General features: G+C 39.4%; 1 protein-coding gene across 1 annotated transcript in view; it reads left to right on the forward strand.

Moving 5' to 3' along the window:
* The window catches only part of gnb1a (guanine nucleotide binding protein (G protein), beta polypeptide 1a), a 34,678-nt gene extending 25,271 nt beyond the window's left edge, over window positions 1-9,407 (forward strand). The window contains exons 5-11 of the mRNA XM_084365693.1: window positions 242-305; window positions 1,228-1,390; window positions 2,520-2,586; window positions 3,007-3,208; window positions 3,625-3,841; window positions 6,702-6,817; window positions 7,269-9,407. Of these exons, the coding sequence (XP_084221819.1) occupies window positions 242-305; window positions 1,228-1,390; window positions 2,520-2,586; window positions 3,007-3,208; window positions 3,625-3,841; window positions 6,702-6,808 (820 nt within the window). The 3' untranslated portion in view covers window positions 6,809-6,817; window positions 7,269-9,407. The remainder of the gene's footprint in view (window positions 1-241; window positions 306-1,227; window positions 1,391-2,519; window positions 2,587-3,006; window positions 3,209-3,624; window positions 3,842-6,701; window positions 6,818-7,268) is intronic.
* The last annotated feature ends 1,610 nt before the right edge of the window (window positions 9,408-11,017 follow it).

An 11,017-nucleotide genomic window follows, 5' to 3' on the forward strand; every position in this document is an offset into this window, starting at 1 on the left:
TCACAGAATTAGATAAAGGATGCCATTTTGTGCGTGCGTGCGTGTGTGTGTGTGTGTGTGTGTGTGTGTGTGTGTGTTAAAGTACATATCTAAAATCATCATTAATTAGACCTGCTTGCAGTCTTTCTTCGAGCTGTATTTTTCTTCTGTTTCAAACTGAGAGAAAACCTTTTCCTCATGTTTGAAGGGGCTGGTAATTGTATATTGTTCCATGGTTTGATTGTATCTTTCTTTTCATCAGGCTTTTGGTCAGCGCCTCCCAGGATGGCAAACTCATTATTTGGGACAGCTACACCACAAACAAGGTAACACCAACATATTCCAAACAACTGAAACAATCTCATCGACCTGCAAATCTTGTGTTTTCTTTTTTTAAGTGACTCTGTCAACAGTAATAATTCCAAGCTGTATTGTTTGGGCAATGGATATCAAGCGGCCACCTCTAGCTTATGAGGTTAAAATGCCTGTCAGCACTAGGCATGGGACAATATGAAAATTTCATGCCATTATTGTCCTGTCCAAAATAATTACTATTCAAGATATTATCCCGTAACCATCCAAATATGCTTTAAACTCTTTAAGTGGCACTTAACCATACTAGAAAACTTTACCATACATTTTGTGAAGAAACAAAGTTTCAGTTTTATTTGCATTACAACAAGACAATGAGGCTACAACAGGTTTAGGATTTTCAAATGACTTGAAAGATCTGGGCTCCCCTTTTATGGCAATTCAAAACAAGTCAGGAAATCAATATAGGACTTCTGTTATAGAGCTAGACAGCCTTTTTCAAGTGACTCTCGAGATTTAAAAATACTTGATCAGACTAGAGATTGATTGATGTTACAATGATGCCTTGAACAGGTCTAAACATGAAAAGTATACGTTTGACTTCCACCAGATTTTCAAATAATAAAGAGACTTGGTTTGCTAAATGGTCATCAGGTGAATCATTGTCTTTACCTCTTCATTGAAGCTTAAGTCAGCAATAATCATTACTCCTCTCATGTCTGGCAGCTATTTGATTCAGATTGACAAAGTGCTGAGTTCATTATAAAACAATTCACAAGTGTTTGAGGGTGCCAAGTAATGCTATTTATAGTGGCTATTGTGCCCTTGAAAGGTTAAGTTAATATTGCGGGCAGACTTTGTCACATGCCCTCCCCTCTCTCTCCCCCATCTGTCACTGCATACAATCTAATATTAAATCTTCCTCCTTCCTTCCAGGTCCACGCCATCCCGTTGCGCTCCTCCTGGGTGATGACGTGCGCCTACGCCCCTTCTGGGAACTACGTCGCCTGTGGAGGCCTGGACAACATCTGCTCCATCTACAACCTGAAGACCCGCGAGGGAAACGTGCGAGTCAGCCGTGAGCTGGCCGGACACACAGGTAGGCTGGACATACTCATATGTACGGATCAGTCCCAGAATCTGCAATTAGATCATATTTGTTCAGGTACACGGTATCTGCTATAAAATGTAGATTAGCATCATTAGCATTCATTAGTCCTTGCTGATATTTACTAGTCATACTATGCTTAGCTGTAAGGCTGCAGAATACAGCAGAATTTATGGATTTGAATGAATTATAATAAAATCTACTCTAAGATCTGCGTATGTTAGCTCGCCCAAATGACAGCAAGAAGAAACTGTCAAATGTGAAACATTGATAGACAGCACTGGCCATAACCATGTTCACCCAGCCAGCGTGTGCTGCTTTCTACAAAAGGACACCTAAAGGACAAGAGAGGTCCAAAATGTCAAGTTGTCATAATGTTATCATGACAGAGCTTTCAGTCACTGCATCTTTGGAGCCACATTTCACACTCAAGTTTGAATGTGTCTCTTAAAGAAGAGATTGTAGCCTATTCTAGTAATCTAGAAAATTAGGTGACTCTAGGTGGTTTAAGGTATTGAGGATAGGACACTTTAACCAAGTGTATTGTACATATATCCACCATCCACAGACAGCCTGTCGAGTCTAATCCATTTAATTATATGCTCTGTTTTTACTGGTTAACTTCATGTACTGGTGTAAGCCAAATTATTCTTGCACCGACAGATGCCAGTCACATGGTGTGTCTTTCTCCATAAAAGCAGGAGCTGGTCGAGCCGTATCCCAGCTCAAACTAATGAAAGTGTTGAGCTCTTAGGCAAGGAGCATTCATCTGATCAGTGTCACATGATGCAGGAAGTGTGTCAGCATTTTAGTTCTAGTTCCCTTGCTATAGGGAGGGGTACATACACTCGGCCAGCTAGTAAAGGATGAATTATGGGAGCAAGTCATGAACCAGGAGATACCCTACAGCTTTTTTTCTTTTTTTTCTTCTTTTTCTTTTTCTGGGATTGAATTAGTCAATTCATTCCCCCGAAATCCAGAACACATCGCATTCTCTGATGATTTGCAATAGGATCTCTTCCTCTGTGTGGACAGTAAGGAAATGAAGCTTCTTCCTTTTACCAGAAACACACTCCAACATAAATGAATTATTCAATCAATGTGTTTTGATTCCTGTCAGGTTACCTGTCCTGCTGTCGCTTCCTGGATGACAACCAGATTGTCACCAGCTCTGGAGACACCACCTGGTGAGTTGTGGTACTGCACCCAGTGTTTTCCAATACAACACCACACCATGAGCCACCGCCTCAAAAATCACCATAGAGTTAGCTCAACACCAGCCCAACAGAATTATGTAAAAAATGGGGCATCATAAACTTCAATTGTGGTCACAGAGCTAATGTATTTGTTGGCATGACATTGTAAGGGGTTCCTACATTTAGTCAGTTTTCCATGTCGATTTTAAGATTCTCAGTCGGAATTGTTCACTATAACCAGTGAGCTACCATTAAAAGACAGGTCCTAAGCTCCAACTGTCTGTGTCTGTCTGGGCTACATATACTTCATACAGCGTCACGTATTGGGTCAGTCAGATTCAATCAGCGCTCCAGATGTTGTTTTGTATATTGCAGCAGTAGGTTGACAGTGTTCTTTCTGCTGTCTTGCAGTGCTCTGTGGGACATTGAGACCGGTCAGCAGACAACTACATTTGCTGGTCACACCGGTGATGTCATGAGTCTCTCTCTGGCGCCCGACACCAGGCTGTTTGTCTCTGGAGCCTGCGATGCCTCGGCTAAGCTCTGGGACATCAGAGAAGGAATGTGCCGACAGACCTTCACTGGCCACGAGTCAGACATCAACGCTATCTGCGTAAGGCCTCACACACACACATACTTCGATGTTGTATACCAATCATGTCAGGGTGTCAAGTCTCAAGTCAGTCAAGGCATGTCCAAGTCAAGAACGTCCTGAGTTCAGTGAGTTTTATAAAGCTGAGACCAAGTCCTTCCAGTCAGTGGAACTGTAACTGCTATAAAATTGATGCTACACAAAGACAGCACACTAGATAATTGTTACTGAATTGTAATCCATACACTTAATTTTTTCATGATCACAATGATTTCGTAGCACATGTGAATGCATTTAAGTGACTAATAGAACTGAGAAAAAGGTGTGGTTACTGTTGCACAACTTCAGGAAAATAACAAATGTAATCATGATGACTAAATAAAGACAGTCATTCTGTGTATAATTTGCTACAATCACTCACTTGACCTTTGTTGCAGTTCTTCCCCAATGGCAACGCCTTTGCCACGGGCTCAGACGACGCCACCTGCCGGCTGTTTGACCTGCGTGCTGACCAGGAGCTGATGGTTTACTCACATGACAACATCATCTGCGGCATCACCTCTGTGGCATTCTCCAAGAGTGGCCGCTTACTGCTGGCCGGCTACGACGATTTCAACTGCAACGTCTGGGACACTTTGAAGGCCGACCGTGCAGGTAAGCCACCTGGCAGTTGACCAATGTGCTGTACTGACGTACTTCTCCATGCCAAAACATACTTGCATCCAAAACATGTCTGATGGATACTGGACATGACACATATTTTAGGTGAGCCAGATGAGGTAATCCGCAGGCAAATATCCACCCTAAAACAACTTTTTATTAACAGGCAATTGATGGTTTTCCACCTCAAACTCTGTTAATTTCTGTAGGTTTACTGTAATTATCCTGGAGGACAGTGGGCCAAATATATCATGAAGTCAGTATTTCCTGGTCTGCCTCCATTACAGTGGTGGCACTTTAAGCCGCCTGACTAACCAGCCGCAAATGTCAGAGATCAGCATCAGTCCCGGTTGTTGGTCAGAACTCGATCCAGATGTTAGTCGCTTTCTACATCTCGTCTTTAAAGTAAAGCGGATTGGTCTAGTTCAATAGTGAACACGGACAGCAGAGGAACGTTGAGATCATAATCTACAGGACACTTTGAGCTTTCAGTTTTAACACCTGTGTGCACCTTGCCAGTTGATGCACAAAGCGGGCGTGGCTCTCACTTCGTTGGTTTTGAGAAGTTAGACATATTGGGTGACCATCCAAACAGCACAGCACATTGTACTGAGGTTTACACTGCATCTTTACTGCTTGCTGAATAACAGCAGATGAGAATGATTGGTTTCGAGGCACGTAGAAAACCATTAACTGAAGGAGAGGTTAGTGAGGCATGTTGTGGGAAAGTGTGTATGCCAAAATATAAACTGCAGGTATCACAGGAGGAGTCACAGCTGGAAGAGCATCAAGATGTGGATATTTGTTTAACTGCAAGGTGAAGCAGGTTTTAACAAAACATACAAATTAGTTTATACATTTAAACTCCTGCTGTTTGAGTAATATGACAGAAATGATACATGGTTTTTTTCTTTGGTATGATTGTTAATTAAAGTCTTACTAATTCCCATTTGTAAAAAAAACAAACAAAGGTATTCAATTCCTTGTTGTACAAAGCAGAAATTCCTCAAACTGTAATTTTAAATTGTGTTTGGGTTCAAGTGCACACACCCTATAGAGTTAAGAGTGCCTTCCCCTAGACTTTGTCATGATGTGACGTAGTTTTTTGATTTCATTATCTGCATCTGGAACGTTAAACAGCTGGTTAGTCAATTTCCTGTTAAACACTACAACATAAGGCAACTGAACATTTCCAAACACGGTTGTGAAAAGTTTACTGACTAGTACCAGTCAGAGAGAGGATACAAGAAATGTTACAGTCGGCCACCAAGAGATGTGTGAACACTCAGAAGGAGCTGCAGGGCTCCATGGCTGCAATGGGAGACGCTGTCATACAACAACTCTTGTCTGGCTGCTTCACAAGTCGCAGCTTTATGCTTGTTGAAAAAAAACTCACATGACATCTGGACTAGTGTTTGCCAGAAGGCAACTCTGCAACACTGGGAAATAAAGTAGAGGAAAATGTACTGTTATGATCAGACTGTTAGCTGTTTTGCTGTCACACTGAATGCTAAATTTGGTGACGCATCAGTAGATGCACATAGACCCTGCATTGCTTGGTATGGCTTCAAAAAAACTTTTAATGTCCTGCAGCAGCCAAGTCTGTCTTTTTGAGAATTTCAGGACTTAAGAATTCCTGTTAACTCACACATAACTGACACAATTTCAGCAGTTCTGCAAAGAAGAATGGGGGTAAAAATGTAGTGGTCAGATGTTCAAATCTGATGCAGATCTGTCCACATGCTTGTGATTGGTTCTTTTGTTTTTCCAAAGTGTATTTCATTTGTGGGAAATTTGTGTCACTTGAATTTAAAGCATCTTTTTGATGGTGACCTGTGTTGGTGAATACTTTTTATTGGTACTTTACATCCTTTTTGTATTTAATGTAGATATTTAGGGAAAATCGTTGACCATCAGAGGATACAGGAGTTTAAAAAAATGCTTATATCGACTAAATTCAGAGATGGTAACTTGGTCCTAAACTGGTCAAAAATACAAGATGGACAATAGATTGACAGTGGATTTCTTTACACGGGGAATTAACTTCTTCTTGGTTGCCATTTGAGTAGCATTGTCATGTAGTGCCCCTACTTGAAATGTGTCATTACAGCAGATTCTAAGCTTCATATTGTGCCACCAATAACTCTACAAACACCATTCATTGTTCTTGACCAAAGATCAGCAGTCAGATATTACTGCTTTACAAGTGTTTACTGTATTTAGTACAATGTACAAGTTGATGGTTGTATGATTTTGTATACATAGTATTGTATAGACACTTGGGGTTGTATTAAAATACTTGAAGTAGTAGTAAGCCTCCACACAAAATATTAAGCAGGAAGAAAATTTCCGATTTTGATGCTCCATTGTTGCATATAAAAGGAATTAATGTACATCTGGGAGAGCAGCAAGTGTCACCTGCTCCTGCAGTGAAGACCCCCCCTGGAGGCATGAATACTTTACAGTTATTGACTGCATAGTGGGATAGGGATCAGAGGAGGCCCACATCTGAGCAGGCTATTCCAAATTCACACACACTTATGTGATCAGTTGGTGGGGAGAACATTGATTTTCAGCATATTGGGTCAGTATTTGCCTTTTATAATCGTCTAAGGGCTCAGCTATCAGCATCTGGAAATGTATGCTGCTCTTTGTGGTTTGTACCAAACAGCCAAAACACATTGTCCTTTTGTCACATCATGTTTCCACAATTCCCAATTTAACAATTATGACCTCAGTGTACAGTACATTCTGATATCCAGTGAATCAGTGTGTATGAGTCTAACCTAGCATATGGGATCCATCAGATGGAGCAGGTGTGGTGCTGTGTCTCAACCTCTGGTGTGTTCTGCAGGTGTCCTGGCTGGTCATGATAACCGGGTGAGCTGCTTGGGTGTGACCGACGACGGCATGGCAGTGGCAACAGGGTCCTGGGACAGCTTCCTCAAGATCTGGAACTAGAGTCTGAAGGTAAGTGATGAACTGTGCAACAGTGGAGAGAGTGGGATGGTTCATCAGGGATGGTTTAGTAACAGCTTCAGCCACAGGGGACCTCACCTAGAGTTTGTATTTACTGCCACCTGGTGGTTTGGATGGAGGGTGCATCATATGAACATTATATCACATCAGCTACACATAGTGGAATTATTGTACCGGTGTTAAATTTTACTGTATTCAAACTGTTTTTTCAGATTTAGAAAATTCTCAAAATCTTGAAGCGATATTGAGAAAGTACTTGAAATTTAAACCGAAACATGATTCAAATGATGTGAGAACAGTTTTCGTCTGCAGTTGGTGAATATTTATTTACTAATCAGAACTGGGACCAAGTGATATGCACAAATGCTCATCCCTTGATTGGGATATTAAGTTGAGTAAGGATAATCAATAATGTGTTTTTCTTTTGTCTGTTTGTTTCCAGATGGCATCTGGACTCCAAAGTTGAGTGGAAGACCATTCCAACATCACAATGTTCAATTTTATTGCATATCCAATCTTTTCAAAAACACCATGATACTGACTCCAAACACCCCAAAAAACTATCAAGGGCAAAAATTCTCTCTCTCTTTCTCTCCTTCTCATTTTAAAAGAGCACAATTGTCTGTCACTCATTCAGCTACTCAAAAAGAAAAAAAAAAAGCTCGAGGAATTTATAGTGGTTTCAAAATGGAACGGAGGGGAAAAATTGTGCATTCCTCCCATGACCATGGTCTGGTATTGTAGTAAGTGAAAATACAAACACCCCACCGCCGCTGCCGCCACCACCACCAAGGAAACATGTCCTGCGTCCTCATTATACACAGGTCTGAGTGAAGGTTATTACATGACAGTGATCTAACTCTTAATAGCTTTTTGGCCATGTTTATATTTGTTTCTTTGTTGTTTTTCATTATTTTATTTTATTTTTTTTGTTTAAGAGAAGTAGATCAGTGAACTGTCAGTTAATGTTTAAAACGAGGATCAAAGCTTTGTTTTATTTCCTAGTCTTTACACATTTTAGAGAATGTTTTTAAGTTGGAAACTAAAAGAACCTCCAGATCATGTCATTTTAGATCCAGCTTTATCCCACTGGAGAACAAAGCGAGAGAATTGAGCTTCAACAGGGAGTCCTCAAGCCACTTCTGGCCCTTCTGTATATTTAGTCCCATGATACTTTTACTGTTTCTTTTTTTCCAGTGTAGTCCACAAATCTTTGTTTGCACAAAAATTAAACTTTGCATATATAGAATAATGTCTAAAGAAAAAAAAGTTAACTAACCAAGCACATGCTGTTTATGATAATGAATGCTCGTTTTTAAAACGAAAAACAACAAAAAAAAACAAACCATTTTAACCATTCTTACACCTTTTTGTCTGGCGACAGTGTAGAATAATTAAATGAAGATTAACCCATCGGATCATAATCCACCCCTCCCCACTTTTTTTATTCTTTTTTTTTCTCCTTTAATTTAGTTTTGTTTTCCCTGGTTTCTGTTGCCCGTGGTTGGGACCGGTGATGTGATTTGGTCGGGTAGGGAGTACCTCCACTTTAGCCCGGTTACAATCCGGACGTTTCTCTTTTAACAGAGGTGCCCATTCCGTGCTTGGAAATGCAGTTACTACTCTGTGAATGACATGTTGTATAAATCAATGTTTGAAAATAATGATATTGAAACTTTTTAAGTTAAAAACGAAAAAAAAAAGATTTTGGTTGTCTGCCATGGGTGGGTTATCTCTTAGAATCGCATGCTGTAGAATTGCTTAAAAAGGTGCATATGGAATTAAGTCCTTTGATGTTTTTCTTTAAGAAAATAACCTGTTGAATATATCAATACAATGGTATTTATATTTTTCTTTTTTCTTTTTTTTTCTTTTTTTTTTCTTCTTTTTATTTTTGGCTACTCCGTGCATACATGATTCAACTAAAATGTCAAAGCTATGCACTTGAGAAGCAAACCCTGCAACATAAACGGTTACTTGGTCCATTCTTGGGAGGGATTCCACAAATTAAGAAGTATCGTAAATGTTTAAATTGTACACACATGCATACGTACATTCATTCACCTAAACATACACAATCTCAAATGGAACAAATAAATTTTCATTCCTTCTGTAGCAAACAAAATTCCACTTACAAAGAAAAACATTTTATAACAGGTTTTTTTCTGTCCTTTAATAAAAAATGAAAAAAAAATCTTGCAGCATCTGAATGGCAGAATTTTCTGTTGTTCCCTTCTCCTTGTAAACAGAGACGCTCTTTCTTTAGCAGTAGTGACATTTTTTCCATTCTGTTTTTTCTCTGCGACATTCTGTACAAAAAATGTGCTGTAATTGTGCGTTAGGCCTGGAGTTGGCAAAAAATAAAATGAAATAAAAAATATTAAAAATTAATTAAATTCCCTTTCCTTTTCTCTCTTTCTCCATCAAATAACTGTAGAGCTCTGCACCCCCACTGTTCCCTTTTCACCTTTTGTATTTAATTTTAAAGTCAGTCAGTGTACAACCGAAAGCTGGATGCAAGATAGAAACTATATTAAAATGTACTGTTATTTAAGATGTAATAAAAAGCAGTTTGAGATGACCTACTGTGTTGAGTGTGATTCACTTAAGCGGTTACCACTGAAGCTAGAATGTTGCAGACTGTTTGGTTTCCTTGTAATTATGTTCAAGTCAAATAAACAATTTCTTATCCACTGTTGAATCAGCCTGGCTTCTCTGTACAGTTATTTGCACATAGTTTTCTCTTTTTAAGAAGGTAGCCATGCATTTTGGTAGTTACTGTGAGGATTGAAACTGTAGGCTGACTTGACAACTTTTTCTTGTAATATCAATAAACAGACGGTAAACTGCCAGGTCTAAAATGCCTTGCTTAAGGTCATTTTGCGTATTAGCTTATTTATTCTTCACTTCCTACAGGTGCTGGTCCCTGTGAAACTCTAGGTTGTTGGATTTTTTTAGAAGGTGCCAAAGGGTCAGACTTTCACATTCTCCATGTCTGACCTTTAAAGCTCGGGATTTAATGTGTAAACACATTCTTTTTAAAATATTTTGCCCCCCTTTCTTAATTAGTTTTCATAATGGAAAAAGAAACAAAAGTACAGGAAACAAGTCTGCACCTTTTTAACTTTAGAAGCAGGTTGTCAGTTTGATTCTATAAATTTGCTCTGCTTAAACAGCTTGGGTTGAAACCTTTAAATGATTAAGTGTACTTTTGTGCTGAGCAAAAGACATAACTAATAAATGGGCTAATCAGCCCACTAACATAATGATCAAAGGGCCATCTGTGGTTACAGGGCTGCATTTGGGCCACGGGCCACCAGGTGAATAGATCTGATGTATCTGCTTGGAAGTGCCCTGACCTTTGTTGCCCTCTATTGGACATAAGTCTGAAATGCAGTAAGGGAGTGTCCTCTGCCAGATTGGACTTTGAATTTTATATATTTAAATAAAGATAGTATGTAATTTACAGGAGAATATTTAAATTGTTTTAATGTAATGTGAAATATTGAATCATTATCCTGTATAAATGAAAATACTGCTCTTTGTATTGTAATTTTTGTTGTTATAAAGGCAGTCAGAGCGGTTTCACTGTACAGTTTGTCCTCTTTGTGGAGTTAACACTAATCTTCAAGTAGTGATACTGCAGGCTAAATGATAACATGTAGCATTTACTCAGATGGTCTATGTTAGAAATTGAGAGGACATTCATGGGAAATTAAATTGGTATCACTGAACTGGGTTCTGCACAATGTGATGGAAAGTCTAATTGTGACGGTTCTGTTGGTCGCTGACTAATTTAGTGTGCTCAGGTTTGAATTGGCCTAAACAAGATGAGCTTATTTGAAACATTTGTTTGATTTATTCATTCATGTATGGCTCGTAGGTACAATTATTTTAGAACCTGAAATACTCTTCGGGACACGTTCGCTGTCTTTGACACAATCAACACCTTGTAACTCTATCACCCAGACAACTGCATTTTTGTGAGACAAGAACCCAAAGTAGGTCAGATTAGATTACAACCTAAACAATCTGCCCCAAGCCCTAGGTCATACTCCATAAGGGGCCACAACCAAAATTTTTGCATCAGGGCCCCAAGCAATATATTCTGGCTGTTAGGCCACATTCAGTCACTGTGCAGGTAGCAACACTGTTCAGACAAAGTGGCAAGTTGTAGTTGCCACTTTGGAG

This window comes from Pagrus pagrus (assembly GCF_965226575.1).
Source record: "Pagrus pagrus genome assembly, chromosome: 11".
NCBI classification, from domain to species: domain Eukaryota; kingdom Metazoa; phylum Chordata; class Actinopteri; order Spariformes; family Sparidae; genus Pagrus; species Pagrus pagrus.